The 20,606-nt window shown below is 48.2% G+C and overlaps 1 protein-coding gene across 2 annotated transcripts in view; it reads left to right on the plus strand.

Moving 5' to 3' along the window:
- Positions 1-20,606, plus strand: part of STAG2 (STAG2 cohesin complex component) — a 181,899-nt gene that overhangs the window by 141,986 nt on the left and 19,307 nt on the right. For both annotated transcript variants that reach the window (XM_056541470.1, XM_056541469.1), the window contains exons 22-27: positions 4,890-4,977; positions 5,065-5,145; positions 5,251-5,343; positions 6,359-6,533; positions 14,261-14,400; positions 16,142-16,243. In XM_056541470.1, the coding sequence (XP_056397445.1) occupies positions 4,890-4,977; positions 5,065-5,145; positions 5,251-5,343; positions 6,359-6,533; positions 14,261-14,400; positions 16,142-16,243 (679 nt within the window). The remainder of the gene's footprint in view (positions 1-4,889; positions 4,978-5,064; positions 5,146-5,250; positions 5,344-6,358; positions 6,534-14,260; positions 14,401-16,141; positions 16,244-20,606) is intronic.

Consider the following 20,606-nt stretch of genomic DNA (forward strand, 5'->3'; position numbering starts at 1 on the left):
GGGTTGCCATCCTTCAGGGTTTGGCCCAGAAGCTGATATCCAGCATGCCAGGACAAATTCTACAAGTCTTGAAAAGAAGGGTCAACACTAAATATTGAGTATTCAGTATTTGCGTACACATGATGTATGTAAGTAACCAAAGAATCCTCCTACTAAAAGATCTACAATCACTGACACAGCAAACGTGGTGAAAGCCAAACTGTGTCAATCTTAAAACTTTAGCCACGACTGTATATAAAGAATATATCCTGACAGTTAGGCCCCATTCACACGGTGGAATTTTTGTGTACGTTCTGTTGGCAGCAGACTTCTCAGTTGATGCTAGGACCACTTGGATAAGCCCGGTCTCCATATACTGCAATGCATGTACGAGCAGATTCCACAGAAAAATGGATATGTCAATTTTTTTCTGCAGAGGACTAAATTTGAATGTCCTTGTCAGATGTTTCCGGCAAATTTTGCTGTGTGCACTGTGCTGCAGAATATCATTGAAAACAATGGGAGTCTGCTGCAACAGAATTTTCGAGCAGAATTTTTCCACCAGATTCTGCTCTGAAATTTCTCTAGTGTGAATGGGGCCTTAACGTCCTTTATTGTAGCATACCCAGGTCATTCAACATTCCTGATTTGTAGCCAAAGTATAGGCATATTTTAAGAGTATATAATTGTTTAAAATAAATTTTCTCAGTCGGCTCCATTGGGGGACACAGTGACCGTGCTGACACTAGGCATACAAAAAGAAAGTTGTCCCCTCATGGCAGGATATACCCCGCCTACTCACTTTGAGCTAATCTGTTTTAGCTTAGTGTCAGTAGGATGCAGACACAGGTTTGTAGTTCTCCAGACCTGGTCTTCCTTTTTATTTTATAGCTAGGGCCTTTTTGTAGGTTCTTTTTCTCCTTTTTATTTTCTCTTTTTTATGTAGGGTTCAGGAGCATGGCGCTACCTGTTTCCCCCCCCCCCCCCCCCCCCCCATATACAGCTAAGGGGTACAGGGCATAGAGTATGCACTGTTAACCCCTTCCCGCCAGTGGCTAGCTCCTGGAGTTGTACCTTTGTTGCGGGTCCCCTAACCTTCCCTGCTTATCCCGCTGTCTAAGCCTGACATGATGCAGGTGACCATAGCTGTCTTGAAGTCATCTTAGGGGAGTATGGTGGATTAGGGTGATTATGGTACTGTGATTGTCCTGTTCCTGGGTCAGTGCAGCCGGCACCTCCCCCTTCTCTCTGCCTGCTTGCCTGCAGACTCAGCTGCTACCTGCCTCTTCAGCTCCAACCGGGACACAGAACAGCCACAGTCTGCTTCCAGCGAAGGGATCTGGGTGAGATTGTTCCATTTTATTGCTGACTGCTTCTCACTAGAAATTATGTCCGACCCCAGATCCGGAAAGTTCTCTGCTGCCGCAGAACAAACCTCTCCGCTCCGGTCATAGTCGGTAGACTTCTTCCTTTCGGTCCTTTGCTTCAGGTCGCCCTCCCAAGCAGGCGCCCTTCCACTCTCGGAAAGCCCTTTCTTTCAAAGCGCGTCCTTCCAGGAAGCCAGACAAGTCCAGTAACCGTAAGCCTCCTTCCTCCTGAAGGGACTCCCCCACCTGTGTCCTCTTCTCGGGTGGATGGCCATCTGTCTCTTTTTTACATTTGGCTGGCGCAAGTTCAGGACGCCTGGGTCAGGGACGTCATATCCGATGGTTACCGGATAGAATTTGCTTCCTTTCCCCGGGATCCTTTCTTCTGATCTCGCCCTCCTCGTTCCCCTTTGGCAGCGGCCTTTCAGGTCGCTTTAACTATCCTCCTCGCTCAAAGAGTTCTACTTGAATCTCTTTGTCGTCCCTAAGAAAGGGGGCTCTGCCCGCCCCATTGTGGACCTCAAGCTACTCTACCGCCACTTGCTTTATGTCATTTTCGTATGGAGTCCCTCTGCTCCGTGGTAGTGTCAATGGATCAGGGGGGAGTTTCTTTCTTCAGTGGAAATCCAGGATGCCTATCTGCATATCTCCATCTCCCCGCCCATCAGCGTTTCCTCTGCTTCGCTGTCCCTGCAGGTCATTTTCAGTTTGTGGCTCTTCCTTTTTGGCCTAGCTACGACTCCCAGGGTTTTCACAAAGATCATGGCGGCGGTGATTGCCATCCTTCAGGGCCTGGGGATATCTGTCCTCCCTTACCTGGATGATCTTTTGTTCAAAGCTCCGTCCCGGTCCCAAAACTTAGTCTTCATCTCACTGTACAGACTCTGTCCGCCTTCGGTTGGGTGATCAACCAGGAAAAGTCCAATCTTTCTCCCTCCCAGTCCCTTGTCTTTCTGGGTCTCCTTTTCGACACGGGCTGCCCGTGTTTATCTTCCGTTGGACAAGCTTTGCTTCCTGCAGGAGGGTGTCCATCGCCTACGGCGCCCCTCTCCTGTTCCGATCCGCTTTTGCATGGAGGTACTGGGCCGGATGGTGGCGGCCATTGAGGTGGTCCCTTTCGCCCACTTCCGTTATTGCCCTCTTCAGCTTGCCATCTTTGCCCGGTGGAACAAGTGATTCTCCACTCTGGATCGCCGGATTCTTCTGCCTCCCTCCATTCGTCTGTCTCTTATGTGGTGGCTGCACTTTCCCCTCATTCTCAGGGGAGGTCGTCTCTTCCTCTCCACTGGCAGGTCGTCACAATGAGAGTATCCTGGGTTCAGGAGGTGTGTTTCGGGACGTAACAGTCCAGGGTCGCTGGTCCCTTCAGGAGGCTCACCTCCCAATCAATCTTCTCGAGCTCCATGCCGTCTTGCTCTTCCTCCTCCACTGGGAGACTCTCCTACAGAGTAGTCCTGTTCGAGTCTAATCAGACAACGCCGCAGCGGTGTCATATATAGGCACGCGTGTCTCCGAGATTCTGCTCTGGGACGAGACTCTGGTTCGCGCTCTCTCCGCGATCCACATTCCAGGTGTGGAGAATTGGGAAGCAGGCTTTCTTAGCCACTCCTCTGGACTTATTTTCCTCTCACCACAACAAACAGGTTCCTTTCTTTGTCGGTAAGTCACCCCTCTGGCTCTGGCGGTGGACACACTCGTCATCCCGTGGTCGTCCTTCAGTCTTCCTTACCGCTTTCCGCCTCTCCCTCTCCTGCCCAGGGTTCTGAGGAAACTAATGGTGGTCCCAGACTGGCCCAGGTACGCGTGGTGTGCCGACGTAATTCGGTTGGTCGCAGATGTACCCCTGCGTCTTCCAGTTCGCCCCGACCTGCTCTGCCAGGGTCCCTTCTGCCACCCCAATTTACTGTCACATTTGATGGTGTTGCGGTATAAACCGTGGTTTTGAGAGCTCAGGGGTTTTCTTCCGGGGTGATTCCCACCATGCTTCGGGCTCTGAAGCTTTCCTCCGCTAGGATTTACCACAGCACTTGGCGGGCTTATTTCCTGTGGTTTTTATCGTGCTGTTTGTAGCCTGCTGATCCAAATAAAGAGCCAAGAATCACCTAATTCTGGACATTGGTTTTGCATTGGATTCTGCCTTGAAGCCGGGGCGGTGCCGGCGGGTCTGAGGCAGGGGTGTACTCAGTGGGCTAGGAGTGGAGCTGTACAACTTCCAGTATTGCTTAGTTCATGTGGTGTGAATCTCAGTCCGTCTCCCCGGTTGTCTCTTCCTTTTCGCGCCTTCTTGCTTTCTTGTAATCCAGTCTGGATCAGAGCTTGGCGCTCAGCTCCCTTAAGGGTCAAGTGTCTGCTCTTTCTATTCTCTTTCAGGGGCAGTTAGCTTCCAACCCTCACGTCCGCACCTTCCTGCAGGGAGTGGCCCATGCAGCTCCGCTATACCGGTCTCCCACCCCTCCTTGGGATCTCAACCTGGTGCTTTGCGCCTTGAGGGAGCCTCCGTGCGAACCTCTTCGGGACGCTTCTCTTAGAATTCTTTCTTGGCAGGTCGCTTTCCTCATAGCCATTACCTCCATTAGGAGGGTCTCCGAGCTGGCTACTCTCTCTCTCTTGTCGTTCTCCCTTCTTAGTCCTTCATCAGGAAAAGGTTGTCTTTTGGCCACCTCCCTCCTTCCTGCCCAAGGTGGTTTCCTCTTTTCACGTGAATGAGATCGTTCTCCCTTCATTTTATCCAGCTCTATCCAACTCTAAGGAATGTTCCCTCCATTGTCTGGATGTGGTTTGAGCTGTCTGGATCTATCCTTCCTTCACCTCCTCTTTTCCGGCAGGGTGACTCCTCCTTTGTGATTCCGAAGGGTTGTCGCAAGGGTCTTCCGGCTTCCAAGGGGACCATCTCACGGTGGATCCGTTCCGCCATCTCGGAATCATAGCGGCGTAAAGGGAAGGTCCCACCTTTTCGAGTCACTGCACATTCCACCAAGTTCTACCAAGTGCACACTTTTGCGCCCACGGACGCTGGTTTGGGTCGCGAGGTGTTGCAGGCGGCAGTGGCTCAGTCTTCTGCCTGATTCTGTTTTGGGTATTTTTTCCACCCCGGGGACTGCTTTGATACGTCCCACGGTCTCTGTCCCCCCAAAGGAGACGACTGAGAAAAGTAGATTTTCTTTTAATGCTTACCGTAAAATCTTTCTCGGAGGATCAATTGGGGGGACACAGCACCCACCAATTTGTGGTTATGTTTCGGTCTGAGGGGTTGTGTTTGGTTCTTTTTGTCTGGTTCCCTTTTACACCTGCTGGTTTTATTTTTCTGTTGGTCCTCTCCTACTGCTTTTGGGACTAAACTGATTAGCTCAGTAGGCGGGGTATATTCTGCCAGGAGGGGCCGACTTTCTTTTTGTATGTCTAGTGGCAGCAAGATATACCCACGGTCTGTCCCCCAATGGATCCTCCGAGAAAGAGATTTTACAGTAAGCATAAAAAATCTGCTTTTATGAGAATTAATGTTTATAACAAAATTAGAATAAGAGCACTTTCTGTGTTTTGCAGTGCACATGATCTTTCCAGGTGGGACTTATTCAGCAGCAATTACAAGCTGTTGAAAACTGGCATTGAAAATGGAGAAATGCCAGAGCAGGTCAGTTTAACACACTTCACTTTTGTAGCTATTTTTAGACCATTCCTTTGGTAACAAAATTTTTAACAAAATTGTCTCCTGTTTTAGATTGTCATTCATGCTTTACAGTGTACCCATTATGTAATTCTTTGGCAACTTGCAAAGATATCGGAGTCTGGCTCATCGAAGGTATTTACAAATTTATCATTATTTCATTCCTTTCTATGTTTCGTGCTGTATTCGGGTCTGTTCTAGATTTATACATCTATATGACAATTGCATTTTTATTTTCAGGAGGAGTTAATAACCTTAAAGAGACAGATGAGGGTATTTTGCCAAATATGTCAGCACTACCTTACCAATGTGCACACTGCTGTAAAAGAACAGGTTTGTACTCATTATTTGTTTTTTCGAATGTCAAGTTAGTTTAGATATTATATAGTTGAAGTAATTGCTTTTAAAATATTTATTATGCTAGGGAAACACAAGCCCCTGCCCCACCTTTGTCAGTGTTTTGTCAGTGAATAAATCATAAAAATGGTTTTATAATTTTGTTTGCTGTAATCATCAAGAAAATGGCCAAATTGTATTCTTTCAACTTTTTATTTGTGTACAATAAAATATGGTTGTAGATAATTTTTTTTTTTTTTTTTTTTTTTTTTTTTTACACTGTGAACATACCCGGAGTGTCAATTGGAGCCATAATAATTGTACTTAAAGTCTAAACTAAATATTCCAGACATTTATTGTAGTATTGTCATGAACATTTTTTTTCCTCTAAAATTATTTTTCTAAATACAATTCAATCTGTTAAATTTAATGCATAGAGGGAAGGCTACTTTCACTCTGCTGTTATCACACGGCAGTGTGATGGGCGTCAGGAGAGCCGGGGAGAATAGTGGGGAAAAAAAATTCATGCTAGAGCTGTCTTTTCTCCTGCTGTTACTGTAAAAAAAAAAAAAAAAACTGGTCTCGGCGGCCTCCATAATAGTAAATGGAGCCGCCAGGACCCATTGTTGCCCGTTGCTCCCTGTCACCAGAACGTCCGTTAAAGCGACAAAGAGTCTTTAACACCCGTTCTCTACTGGGAGCAACAGCAGTGTGTAAGGGGCCTTACATTAAACAGGATAATACTTTATTTGTTGGTTTTATTTATTTTTTATGTAGACGTAAAGCTATAAATACTTGTATGAGTGCCTCAAACATTGTTAAAGTTAAGATGTGTTTGTTCTTAGGGAGCCCATCAGTACCACCTTGTGGTCACACTTGGAAAGAGAGTTCCCTAATGCAAGCACGTTATTGCTAAATCTATGCAGCTGGAAATATTCACAAAACGGCTATGTGTATTTTAGACCATGGAATGTTTAACAAGTTATTGTATCTGTCACATTATCTGTTTTAGGCATTTACTATTCTCTGTGATGTGCTAATGATCTTTAGCCACCAGATTGTAGTCGGGGGCCGTGAAGTTTTAGAGCTGCTTGTGTATTCCCCAGATTCTTCATTACAATCTGAGTTACTAAGCTTTATTTTGGATCATGTCTTTATTGACCAAGATGAGGATAACAGCAGTTCAGGTAGGTGGCAACATAGGCCAGAGATTATACATTCCCTTTTTCCTTTTTTAAAGCTTATGAGTTAGTTTCCTAATATTTTAATGATTGTGTGTATATGTGTGTGTGAATGGTAGTTTAGCAAGCACATTCAACAGTACTACAGTTGCATGATTTGGGTGGCACAGTTGCTGTGCCAAGATATTTATTTTGTCTCAAACTAAACTTCTGATGGAAAGTGCAAAGATGAAGTCATCGTTTCCAATGGCAACCAGAGGCCTTTAGAAGACCACATAGCGATCTGCTTCTATTGGATGCCTTAGACTGTCTACTAGCTGTGTGTCATGTGAATAGCCCCCCCCCCCCCTTAATGCCGTGTGAATAGCCCCCCCCCCCCCCCCCCCCCCTTAATAAAAATTCAAATCAGCTCCCATTTTAGACATTTTAAAATAACTGCATGGGGCAATTGTCTGACTCACTAAAATGTTACATTATTGATTCTGTATTCTGGGCTGCATATACAAACCCCAAAGTTACTTATTTTTTGTTACATTATAGAGCAGAAAAAAACTAGTATAGTGTTCAAAAAGTCCTATCTAAACCGATGATATGAATAAAAACTGCAAATCACGGTGCAAAAAAATATCGCTTTGTACCATATATTTTATGGTAAAATTGAGGCGTTATTACAAAGTACGATTGGTTGCCCTAAAAAAAATGCGCTCAAATGACTCTATGAATGGGGAAAATAGTTAGATTTCTTCACCCCTCAAGGAGCTGCCCAATTTTAGTTTTTGCACTTTTCTTTTTTTCTTGTTGTTTTTAATTGCCATAACACTCATATTTTCATCTACAGACCACACAAGGGCTTGTTTTTAGCAAAACCAATAGTACTTTGTAATGTCTAATGTATTTTTTGCTCCAAAACTGGAAAAAAAAAATTTATTTAAATGATATATTTCTCTATCTGCTCCATTGGGGGACACAGACCGTGAGGGTGTATGCTGCTGTCTCTAGGAGGTGTGACACTATGGTAATAAAAAAAGGTCTGCTCCTCCCAGCAGGATATACCCGCCTTCAGGCCCTGAGCTAATCAGTTTAAGCTTAGTGTCTGAAGGAGGTGGACATGGTCTGGAGTTCTCCAGACCAGGTCTTCTGATTTTTTGTTTTCCTAGTATAGGGACGTGTTAGTTTTTTTATTCCTTTTTCTTTCCTGTTTTCAGGTGGGGACTCAGGGACTCCGGTTCCCTGTTTCCCCATTGCGAGTAAGGGGGCACAGACATTCGTATATGCCAACGGTCAGAGCCTGGGTTTGTACCTCATGGGTCCGGGTCCCCCTTTTTCCCTGCTCGCCTCGCTCGCGCACAGCAGCCAGGCGTGATGCAGGTAACTAAAGCTGACTGAAGACTTCACTGAAGACTCCATTAGTTAAGTTCTTACTGAGGTAAGTACTTTCCCCCCTTTTCTCCTTAGGTACGGTCTTGCAACCTCTGGAGACCCCTTGTTTTTGGCCTACTTTTCAGGTTATGGGGCTGACTTATACAGGGGCTGGACCTTTATTCTGGGGGAGCAGTGGCATCTTAGGGGGTATGTCATCTATGTTTTACATTGGGCACTTCACTGTGTATGTGTGTGGTTACTTGCGGCTGTGTCCACAGCGCCTTATAGGCGACTGACAGCCGCGGCGCTGGTACGGGCCAAGCGCTCTCAGCGCCGGCTTACTTTCACTTTCTCCGGCAGTCTCTGCCGGCGTATAGGCCGCCCGCTCTATTTCCCCGAGCGCATATGCGGCTGACGTGTGCTCGGGACAAGGAGCGGGCGCCATTACAGCTTCTTCTCGGCCAGTCTATAGCTCTGCCCACATGGCTGTCGGAGCTCTTCAGAGGCGCGAAGTAGCCTCCAATCAGCGCCGTGGGCGCGATTTTCAGTTAGAAGGGGCCAATTAGTTAGTGCCTCTGCTTCAGGCACGCCCCTCTCTCTCTATTAGCTAGCCTGTTTCTTACACTCTAGCTGCACGGAGCCGAGTTCTCTTCACTGCAGCTGACAGGGGACACAGACTAGGGTGAGAAACTTCCTGTCTCTTTTCTCATTATGTCCGTACCCAGAGCTGTTCCTCCCTCTAAACAGAAACCTGGTTCGTCAGTGACTTATTTTGTCTGAAAGCACTGGAATACCAAGATGCCTGGCTCTACTGAGCCCACTTGCCCTGTCTGCTCCACTGCTCCCACAGACCCCCTGGTACCCCCTGATGCCCTTCGGTTCCGGTGGATTCAGCCGCTCCACCAGCCTGGGTTTCTTCCCTGACCCAGTATATTGCTGACTTGACCCAAGTCTCCCGTTCGGTGACTGAGGCCTCCCAGGAAGTGGTGTCTGCCTTGAAGGGGTCTTCCTTGCGCAAGGCCTCTCAGAGGGCCCGCTCCTCGTCTCCACATACGTCACACTCTCACAAGCATACTAGGGGTGCCTCGTCTGACTCTTCCATTGAGTTTTCAGATAGACCTGGGTGTTCCCCTCTTGGGTCCCGCCCCCCCTGTCATCTGGACACAAACGTCGCTCCTCCAGAGGACGTTCTCGGAGTTGCCGCTCTGCCACGCCAGAGTCATGTACCCGGTCAGGGTCGCCCACCCTCCAGAACTGCCTCTACTCGTTCACATTCTCCTGGTGAACTGGCGGACGAGGCTTCCGAGCCGGCATCTGACTCAGAGGACCGCTCGGATTCAGTTGAAACGGTGAACTCATTGGTGACAGCCATAAGAGACACCTTTCACTTAGAGGACCCAGGATCTTCGGATGTCACTCCAGGAGTATCCTTTCATCGTGCTAAGCCAGCACCTCAAAGGTTCAGATCTCACGCTGACTTTGACGACATTCTGGAATCTGCATGGAAACATCCAGACAAGAGGTTCCCGGGAATAAAGACGATTCAAGAATGTTATCCATTTGACAAGGACTTTGTCACTAAGGTGGTTTCCCCTCCCTCAGTGGATCCACTAATCTCCCGGATCTCTAAGGCGACTACACTGCCACTGGCAGATGCCGCTGCCTTCAAGGGTTCCATGGACAAGAAGGTAGAATCCTTAGCGAAGTTTGCCTCTGAAGCAGCTGGCTCTTCTCTTCTTCCCATCTACACCTCGACATGGGTGTCCAAGGCCCTGTTGGAGTGGTGCCAAAAGCTCCATCAGGATATCTTAGCGGGATCTCCCCTGGAGGATCTATCTGCTTTGGCTCTCCAATGCTGTAAAGCTGGGGACTTCCTGTGCGCAGCTTCTATGCAGTCAGCCCGTTGTTCTGCCTTTGCTGTGGGTCACCTAGCGGTTCTCCGCCGCTCTATGTGGCTGAAAGCTTGGAATGCGGATGCCGCTTCCAAAAGGTCTCTTACTGAGCTTCCTTTTACGGGTGGGCGTCTTTTTGGCAAGCACCTTGATGAGATTATCTCTGTGGCGACGGGAGGTAAGAGTTCCTTGTTGCCTCAAAATAAGGCTCGCCCTACTTCCCAAAGGAAGTCCTCTTACTTTCGGTCCTTTCGGACCTTTGGCTCCAGTAAAGGGTCCGGGCAGGCACTTTCGCGGGACAAGAAGGCTCCCTCGTTCCGGGCGCGCCCGTCTTGGAATCCAACCGGTCCGGCCTTTTGCGCCCCAATTCAGGCAACCGCAAACCCACTTCTGCATGAAGTGAGGCGCGGTTTCTTCTCGGGTGGGAGGTCGTCTCTTACTTTTTCGAGACTTCTGGACCTTACACATTCAGGACTCTTGGGTCAGGGACGTGGTGTCCAACGGTTACCGAATTGAATTTGCCTCCCTTCCAAGGGATTGCTTTTTTCGATCCCGGGCCCCCCGGTCTCCTTCTCTGGAGAAGCAATTTCGAGAGGCTCTCCAGTCTCTGCTTCTCCAGGGAGTTATCGTTCCCGTTCCTCCAGGGGAACGGTTTTAGGGTTTCAAACGTCATCTTCTTATCCGCCGCTTCCGAATGGAATCTCTCCGTTCGGTGGTGGCGTCCCTGGAACAAGGGGAGTTTGTTTAATCGGTGGACATCAAGGATGCCTACCTCCATGTGCCAATATTTCCAGGCCATCATCGGTACCTCCGCTTTGCGGTTCCGGAGGGGCATTTTCAATTTGCAGCCTTCCCCTTTTGTCTGTCCACGGCTCCTCGGGTCTTTACCAAGATCCTTGCGCGAGTGATGGGCCTGTTTCGGTCGAGGGGAGTCTCGGAGATACCCTACTTGGATGACCTTCTCATCAAGGCTCCAACCAGAGCCCAGACTTTGGAGAATGTGGACGTCACTCTCCACACTCTGGATCGCTTCTGGTGAATGGTCATCCGGGACGAGTCAGTCCTCTGTCCTACCCAGTCTCTAACCTTCTTGGGACTTCGCTTCGAGACGGCCTCTGCCCGAATTTGCCTCCCGCCGGACCAACGTCTGGCGCTTCTGTCGGAGGTCCTCTCCCTTCGGACCCAGGTCTCAGTCCCCATCCGCACTTGTATGGAAGTCCTGGGTCGGATGGTGGCAACTATAGAGGCCGTACCCTTTGCCCAGTTTCATTAACGTCCCCTTCAACTGGCGATTCTCGATGGGACAGGTCTCCTCTGTCCCTCGATCGTCAGATTGTTCTCCCTTGCAGGGTCCGTCAGTCTCTGCTCTGGTGGCTCCGCTCCCCTCTTCTTCTCCAAGGGCGGTCATTTCTTCCCCTTCACTGGCAGGTTGTTACAACGGATGCCAGCCTGTTGGGCTGGGGCGGTGTGTTCAGGGATTGGACGGTTCAGGGACTCTGGTCTCCCCGAGAGGCCCTTCTTCCGATAAACATATTGGAATTACGGGCGATTCTTCTTTGTCTTCTTCATTGGGAGTCCCGGCTTCAGTCCCGTCCATGTCCAGTCGTACAACGCCACGGCCATGGCGTACATAAATTGACAATGCGGCACTCACAGCTCGGCAGCCATGGCCGAGGTGACCAAGATTCTCATCTAGGCGGAAAGCAATGTTACGGCCATTTCGGCGATTCCCATTCCGGGAGTGCTCAACTGGGAAGTGGATTTCCTCAGTCGGTCCTCATCCGACCCCGGCGAGTGGTCTCTACATCTAGAGGTCTTCGCGCAACTCTGCGACCTCTGGGGCATTCCGGACGTGGACCTCTTCACGTCCCGACACAATCGGTAGATCCTTCCTTTTGTGTCCAAGTCCCGGGACCCTCAGGCTCTGGCAGTGGACGCCCTATTGATTCCTTGGGCGGGGTTCGCCTTACCCTATCTTTTCCCTCCCCTTTCGCTCCTTCCCAGGGTTCTGAGGAAGCTCAAAATAGAAGACGTCCCCACCATTCTGGTAGCTCCAGATTGGCCCCGAAGGTCGTGGGATGCCGACTTATTCAGGCTCCTGGACGACGCTCCACTGCTCCTTCCGCTCCGTCCGGACCTGCTCTCTCTGGGTCCTCTTTGCCACCCCAATTTACAGTCGCTGCATTTGACGGCGTGGCGGTTGAGACCGCGGTTTTGAGGGCCCGCGGGTTCTCTTCCCAAGTCATTCACACAATGCTCAGGGCTCGTAAGCCCTCCTCCGCAAGAATTTACCACCGTACTTGGTGGTCTTATTTTCATTGGTGTGAAGCTCAGAACTTATCCCCTGTAACCTTCTCGGTTCCCCGTCTTCTCTCCTTTTTGCAGTTGGGTTTGGAACTGGGTTTGTCTCTCAGTTCCCTGTAAAGGTCGAGTTTCGGCCCTTGCTATTCTTTTCCAGCAGCCCCTGACTTCTAATTCTTATGTCCGGACCTTCCTTCAAGGAGTGACACATGCTTGGGACTTGAATCTGGTTCTGAGTGCCCTCCAGTGTGCACCCTTTGAGCCCCTTGGAGAGGTGTCTCTCCGCCTCCTTTCTTGGAAAGTGGCATTTCTTGTTGCTATCACCTCCATCCGGAGGGTGTCTGAATTGGCAGCTCTCTCCTGCCGTTCTCCGTTTCTGGTGATCCACCAGGACAAGGTTGTTTTCCGTCCAGATCCTTCCTTTTTGCCTAAGGTGGTTTCGGCCTTTCATCTCAATGAGGACATTGTCCTCCCGTCTTTTTGTCCTGCTCCTTCTCATCCTAAGGAGCGCTTACTACACAAGCTGGATGTAGTTCGGGCTGTTCGGTCTTATCTCTCCATCACTTCTTTGATTCGTCAGTGTGATTCCTTTTTAGTGCTTACGGAAGGTCGTCGCATGGGACAACTTGCTTCCAAGGCCACCATTTCTCGGTGGATTCGGTCCGCCATTTTGGAAGACTATCGCTGTAAGGGGAATATTCCTCCTTTCAGGGTTGTGGCTCTACCCATTCTGTTTGGGCATCCTGGGCTCTCCAGAATAGAGCCTCGGCCTCGCAGATTTGCAAGGCGGCTACCTGGTCGTCTTTGCACACTTTCTCGAGGTTCTACCGAGTTCATACTTTCGCATCGGCTGATGCTAGTCCCACGGTCTGTGTCCCCCAATGGAGCCGATAGAGAAAAGGAGATTTTTATTTACTTACCGTAAAATCTCTTTCTCGGAGGATCCATTGGGGGACACAGCTCCCGCCCTTTTTGGGGTTTCCTTTGGTTCTCTGTCCGAGGGTGTGTTCAGTTATGTTTTTTCTTCTGGTTCTCGGACAGTTTTGGGTTTTTCCTTAACCTGTTGGTCTCCTCCTATTGCTCTGGAACTTAAACTGATTAGCTCAGGGCCTGAAGGCGGGTATATCCTGCTGGGAGGAGCCGACCTTTTTTATTACCTTAGTGTCACACCTCCTAGAGACGGCAGCATACACCCTCAAGGTCTGTGTCCCCCAATGGATCCTCCGAGAGAATCTCCTTTTTGCAAATTGAGGGGGGCTTCTACACTGTTCAGTGTGGTGAAACTAACCTTGATTCCCTTAGCTTGGCGTGATTACCCCTATTTTAATAGTTTTCATCATGTCTTTATTACTTTTTTATTTTTTATTTGTCATGTTCTGACCCCTATTACTTATATTTTTGTATACCAGGTTGTGTAAGAAAGGGCTCACTTCATGGACTGTGATCTGTAGTTTTTATTCACTATCATTTTGGTATTAATCTGACTATTTGGTCATATTTTTATTTACACTTTATTTGAATAAAGGCCAGGGGGAAATCTACTTTGACTATGGAAGGGTTTGTTTTGGTTTTATTAGTCCCTGTAGGTGATTTGTATGAGCCATCATTACATATGAATGCAGTACATTTTTATTTCATTGATCCATAAAATTTGTGCTGTATTAGTAGAGCCTGCTACAGACAGGCTATATCAACAGAAGATCCCTGGAAGTGGAGATAAGCATTCTGACCTCTGGGACAACATATCGCTTTTATGGCCAGGAGATCTGACCCACTACACCACCAACTTTGTTTTTAACATGCTGCTCAATTTTGAAAGCGGCATCTATAGTGTTAATTGTCCCCCGCGATGATCGCTACATGTGGACTATTTTCGGTAGCACCCAGCTATTGAATTCAGCTGGGGGTGCCTGGAGTGGGCTTTATTCAGGGGTACTCCATGAACCCATAGTAACACTATGACAGATTAGAACAGTCATGGGCTCTGAATGGGGTCAAAAGGCGAGTAGGAAAAAATAAAAATGCAAAAATTACAATGATGTGTACAATGGAGGGGTTTGTACATGTGATAACATACAGAGGAATTCTCAATTAATGTTTCACTATGGGTATTCATGCTCTCCAGTCTTATGCTGACCTTTTTTTGTTCTGTCTTTTTCTTGTCATCTTTGTTTTTAGATGGTCAGCAAGATGATGAAGCAAGTAAAATTGAAGCATTACACAAAAGAAGAAATTTGCTTGCAGCTTTTTGTAAGCTCATAGTGTATAATGTTGTTGAAATGAATACTGCAGCTGACATCTTCAAGCAGTATATGAGGGTATGTACAGAATTAGGTTTGCCAGCTGTACAATGAATTAGACATTTCTTTATTTTTCCTCTGCTGTATATTTTCTCTGCAATTTGAAATTGAGATGTCTGTTACCAGACAAAGCCTTTAAAAGGGGTTGTCCACTGAAAAGCAATTTATCCCATATCCACAGGATAGTGGGAGAAGTGTTTGATTGTGTTCCATTAAATTTCTATGGGAGCGTTGAAGATACCAGAGTACAGCACTACGGCATTTCCAATACACCCATAGAAATTAAATGGAGTGCAAGTTGCACTACCATTCATTTGAATGGGTTTGCGGACAGTCAGCAAATCTGGCGCTATTGCGGACTGTCCACAGACCAATTCATATGAATGGTAGCATTACTCGCAATGAGAAACCCGCTGCTAGTTATTAGCTTGTGAACGCACCCTTTATCAAGAAACAGGAGTCCTGTAGAACAGTTTATGTTGTCAAGAAGCATTGTCCACCTGGCTAAGCTAATTGTACTTATTAGCTCCAAAAAACAGCTTATCAAAATGTGTTTGCAGTCAGACTAACATCTTGGTGTAAATTTCAAGGATGATTATTTGAGTTTGTGTTGCAGTTCACCTACATGGTTCTCAGTAGAGATGAGCGAACTTACAGAAAATTCGATTTTTCACGAACTTCTCGGCTCTGCAATTGATGATTTATCCTGCATAAATTAGTTTAGCTTTCAGGTGCTCCGGTGGGCTGGAAAAGGTGGATACAGTCCTAGGAAATAGTCTTCTAGGACTGTATCCACCTTTTCCAGCCCACGGGAGCACCTGAAAGCTGAACGAATTCATGCAGGATAAGCCATCAACTGGCGAGCCGAGAAGTTTGTGATGAATCGAATTCACTGTAAGTTCGCTCATCTCTAGTTCTCAGCCCAGTCACTTGGCAGAAACTTTAAGTGTAGATACCCTTAGTCATTTATTCACAAATGTTAGGCTACAGTCAAACCAACACTGTTCGATTGTCTTTCTGTATTTGCTTCCTTTTTATTTTTTGGGCCTATAAATATACCCTTATAGGGGCCTAAAAAATATAAAATAATGCTTAAAATGTGAATTAGCCCCTCCCCAATATAAAATAAAATTGGTGGGCGATCTTGGGGTCTCTAGGGAGACTATTATTACCATAACCTTTTTGAAAGCCTTGTTTTTGCGCTGGGAGCCAGACTGCGTTTTACTTTTATTTTGTATCTCGACTTGTAGCCTATTCGGAGGTCTCATAATGGGATCTACTTGGAGTATTACATTCCGTTCACCTCTGGCGAACCTGACATAGGGGGGGTTTGTCCCTTTTCTTTTCCTTTTGGCTTGGGGTTTTTTATTTTACAGTTTTGCTGTATGTCACCTTGTACTTATCTTTTGCCTAAAAGTGATGTACTTGTATCTGTTATGTGTATCTGACCAGGTGAAATCCTGGCTGACGATTGTGTTTTGTTATTATATTGAAAAACCCAAGAAACAGAAGTTTAAAAAAAATAAATAAATAAATAAATCAAATTGGTCACGCAAAAAGTCCTATTATGGATCTGTGGATGGAAAAATGTGTCATGAAAAATTTATTTTTTATTTTTTGTGTGCAGGTTTATAAATTTAGCAAAAAAGCCAATCTAATGTGGATTTGGTCTTTTCATGACAGTGATCCATATCATTTTTTGTAAGTTTATGTAACTGTTTGTGTTCTGTGGTTACTAATGGAATTTTTTCTTTTTTAGTATTATAACGATTATGGAGACATCATTAAAGAAACCATGAGTAAAACCCGACAGATTGATAAAATCCAGTGTGCGAAGACTCTCATTCTCAGTTTACAACAGGTAAGCTGTGTTGCAAACAGGTTCATGTAGTATTTTGTTTGTGCCTGGGTTGCATTAACCACTTCCCGAACCCATAATGTACCGGTACGTCATGGGTCAGATGAGGATAACCAGCAGATGCCTTCTGCTGGTAGTGACGGACATCGGAGATTGCTCAGATATCAGTAATTTAACTGGTTAAATGCTTTGATCAGTAGCGATGATGGCATTTAAACTCTAAATACTGGTGATCCCTGGTGTCTAGTGGTCCTACCTGCATCTCCATGATGTAATCGTGGAGTGCTGATGGGTTGTAATGTAAGATTGATGATTGCTGAAAGCAATTTAATTATTAATTACTTGAGTTTAAAATTTATTTTTTTAACTATAAAACTAAAATTGGTATCATCCTGACCCATACAATTTTTTTCAATTTTGCTTATGTCTCTTTTTCTCTATCTGCTCCATTGGGGGACACAGACCGCGGGTGTATGCTGCTGTCTCTAGGAGGTGTGACACTATGGTAATAAAAAAAAAAAAAAAAGTCTGCTCCTCCCAGCAGGATATACCAGCCTCCAGGCCCTGAGCTAATCAGTTTTAGCTTAGTGTCTTGCAGGAGGTGGACATAGTCTGGAATTCTCCAGACCAGGTCTTCTGATTTATTGTTTTCCTAGTATAGGGACGTGTTAGTTTTTTATTCCTTTTTCTTTCATGTTTTCAGGTGGGGACTCAGGGACTCCGGTTCCCTGTTTCCCCATTGCGAGTAAGGGGGCACAGACATTGCGTATATTGGCTGTTAACCCCCCTCGCCAACGGTCAGCGCCTGGGTTGGTACCTCATGGGTCCGGGTCCCCCTATTCTCCTGCTCGCCTCGCTCGCACATAGCAGCTAGGCGTGATGCAGGCGACAAAAAGCTGACTTTAGACTTCACGGAAGAACTCCATTAGGTAAGTTCTTCTGACTGAGGCAAGTACATTTCCCTTTTCTCCCTTAGGTGCAGACTTGCAACCTTTGGAGACCCTCAGTTTTTGGCCCACCTTTTCAGGTTTATGGGGCTGGCTTATACTGGGGCTTGACTTTTATTCTGGGGCGAGCAGTGGCATCTTAGGGGGGGGGGGGGCATGCATTCTGTTTTTACACTGTGTGAATGTGTTTTTACTGCTTCGCTGTGTGTTTGCTGTGCGGCTATGACTGCGGCACCTTCTATGCGTTCTGGCCGGGCGCTCTGAGCGCCGGCTTACTTTCGTTTTCTCCGGCAGCCGCTGCCGGCGTTTGGGCCGTCCGCTCACTTCCACCCGAGCGCATATGCAGCTGACATGTGCGCTCGGGACAAGGAGTGGGCGCCATTACAGCTTCTTCTCCGCTCTTCTCATAGCTCCGCCCCCTGGGCTGTCGGAGCTCCCTAGAGGCACGAAGTGGGCTCCAATCAGCGCCTGGGTGCGAATTTCAGTAGAAGGGGCCAATCAGTTAGTGCCTCTGCCTCAGGCACGCCCCTCTCTGCCTATTGGCGGGCCTGTTTTACACTCTAGCTGCACGGAGCCAAGTTCTCCTCACTGCATCTGCCAGGGGGCACAGACTAGGATGAGAAAGTTCCTGTCTTTTTCTCGTTTTATGTTCCTCCTATAAACAGAAAACTGGAATGTCGGTGTCTTATTTTGTCTGTAAGCACTGTAATGCTAAGATGCCTGGCTCTACTGAGCTCACTTGCTTTGCCTGCTCCACTGCTCCCCCAGACCCCCCGGGTAACCCCGGATGCCCTTTCGGTTCCGGTGGATTCAGCCGCCCCTCCAGCCTGGGTTTCTTCTCTGACCCAGTATATGGCTGACTTGACCTGGTGTCCGCCTTGAAGGGGTCTGCCCTGCGCTGACTCTCTCTGGGGGCCCGCTCCTCTTCCCCACATACTTAACGCTCTCACAAGCGTACTAGGGGTGCCTCGTCCGACTCTTCCATTGAGCCTTCAGATATGCGTGGGGGCTCCCCCTGTGGGTACCGCCGCCCCCCCCCCCCCCCCTTCTGTCATCTGGTCACAAACGTCGCTCCTCCAGAGGACATTCTCGGAGTCGCCGCTCTGCCACGCCAGAGCCGCGTACCCGGTCAGGGTCACCACCCTCTAGGACTGCCTCCACTCGTTCACATTCTCCTGGTGAACTGGCTGACGAGGCTTCCGAATCGGCATCTGACTCAGAGGACCGCTCGGGTACAGTTGAAACGGTGAACTCATTGGTCGCAGCCATAAGAGACACCTTTCACTTAGAGGACCCAGGATCTTCGGATGTAACTCCTGTAGTATCCTTTCATCGTGCTAATCCAGCACCTCAAAGGTTCAGCTTTCACACTGACTTTGACGCCATTCTGAAATCTGCATGGAAACATCCAGACAAGAGGTTCCCTGGAATAAAGACGATTTCAAGAACGTTATCCATTTGACAAGGATCTTATCACTAAGGTGGTTTCCCCTCCTTCAGTGGATCCACCAATCTCCCGAATCTCTAAGGCTACTACACTGCCACTGGCAGATGCGCCTGCCTTTAAGGATTCCACGGACAAGAAGGTGGAGTCCTTAGCGAAGTTTGCCTCTGAAGCAGCTGGCTCTTCGCTTCTTCCCATCTTCGCCTCGACATGGGCATCCAAGGCCCTATCGTAGTGGTGCCTAAAACTCTGTCAGGGTATCCTAGCGGGATCCCCCCCAGAGGATCTGTCTGCTCTGGCTTCACCAATGCTCTAAAGCTGGGGAATTTCTGTGCACAGCTTCCATGCAGTCAGCCCATTGTTCTGGTTTTGCTGTGGGTCACCTAGCTGCTCTCTGCCGTTCTATGTGGCTTAAAGCTTGGAATGCGGATGCCGCTTCCAAAAGGTCTCTCACTGAGCTTCCTTTTACGGGTGGCCGTCTTTTTGGCTAGCGCTTTGACGAGATTATCTCTGAGGCGACGGGGGGTAAGAGTTCCTTGTTGCCTCAAAATAAGGCGCGCTCCACTTCCCAAAGGAAGTCCTCTTCCTTTCGGACCCTTGGCCCCAGCAAGGGGTCTGAACAGGCGCCTTCGCGGGACAAGAAGGCTCCCTCGTTCCGGGCGCGCCCGTCTTGGAAGTTGGACACCTACCGTTTTGGACGGTTTTTCAGCCAAATCAGGCAACCACAAACCCACTTCCGCATGAAGTGAAGCCCCCACCCGCAGTTTTTTCTCGGGTGGGAGGTCATCTCTTACTTTTTCGAGACTTCTGGACCACACACATTCAGGACTCCTGGGTCAGGTGGTGTCCAACGGTTACCGAATCGAATTCGCCTCCCTCCCGAGGGATCGCTTTTTTCGATTCCGGGCACCCCGGTCTCCTTCTCTGGCGAAGCAATTTTGAGAGGTTCTCCAGTCTCCGCTTCTCCAGTTGGTTATCGTTCCCGTTCCTCCAGGGGAACGTTTTCGGGGTTTCTATTCCAATCTTTTTGTGGTCCCCAAGAAGGACTGTTCTGTACAACCAAGCCTAGACCTCAAGCGTCTCTAACGTCATCTCATCCGCAAATTCCGAATGGAATCTCTCCGTTCGGTAGTGGAATCCCTAGAACAAGGGGAGTTTCTTTCTTTGGTGGACATCCAGGATGCCTACCTCCATGTGCCAATATTTCCAGCCCATCATCGGTATCTCCTCTTTGTGGTTCCGGAGGGGCATTTTCAATTCGTAGCCCTCCCCTTTGGCCTGGCCACGGCTCCTCAGGTCTTTACCAAGATCCTTGCGCCAGTGATGGCCCTGTTGCGGTCGAGGGGAGTCTCGGTGATACCCTACCTGGACGACCTTCTCATCAAGGCTCCCACCAGAGCCCAGACTCTGGAGAATGTGGATGTCACTCTTCACACTCTGGATCGCTTCGGGTGGATGGTCAATCGGGACAAGTCAGTCCTCTCTCCCACCCAGTCTCTGATCTTCTTGGGACTTCACTTCAACACGACCTCTGCCTGAATTTGCCTTCCACCGGACAAACGTCTGATGTCAGGAGTCCGCTCCCTTCGGGCTCAGGTCCCAGTTTCCATCTGCACTTGTATGGAAGTCCTGGGTCAGATGGTGGCGGCCATGGAGGCCGTACCCTTTGCCCAGTTTCATTACCGCCCCCTTCAGCTGTCGATTCTCTCTCGATGGGACAGATCTCCTCTGTCCCTCGATCGCAAGATTGTTCTCCTTCGCAGGATCAGTCAGTCTCTGCTCTGGTGGCTCCGCTCCCCCCTTCTTCAGGGGCGGTCATTTCTTCACCTTCACTGGCAGGTAGTTTCAACAGATGCCAGTCTGTAGGGTTGGAGCGGTGTGTTCAGGGATTGGACGCTTCAGGGACTCTGGTCTCCCCGAGAAGCCCTTCTTCCGATAGACATATTGGAACTGCGGGCGATTCGTCTTTGTCTTT

This window comes from Hyla sarda, chromosome 9 (genome assembly GCF_029499605.1).
Source record: "Hyla sarda isolate aHylSar1 chromosome 9, aHylSar1.hap1, whole genome shotgun sequence".
NCBI classification, from domain to species: Eukaryota; Metazoa; Chordata; class Amphibia; order Anura; family Hylidae; genus Hyla; species Hyla sarda.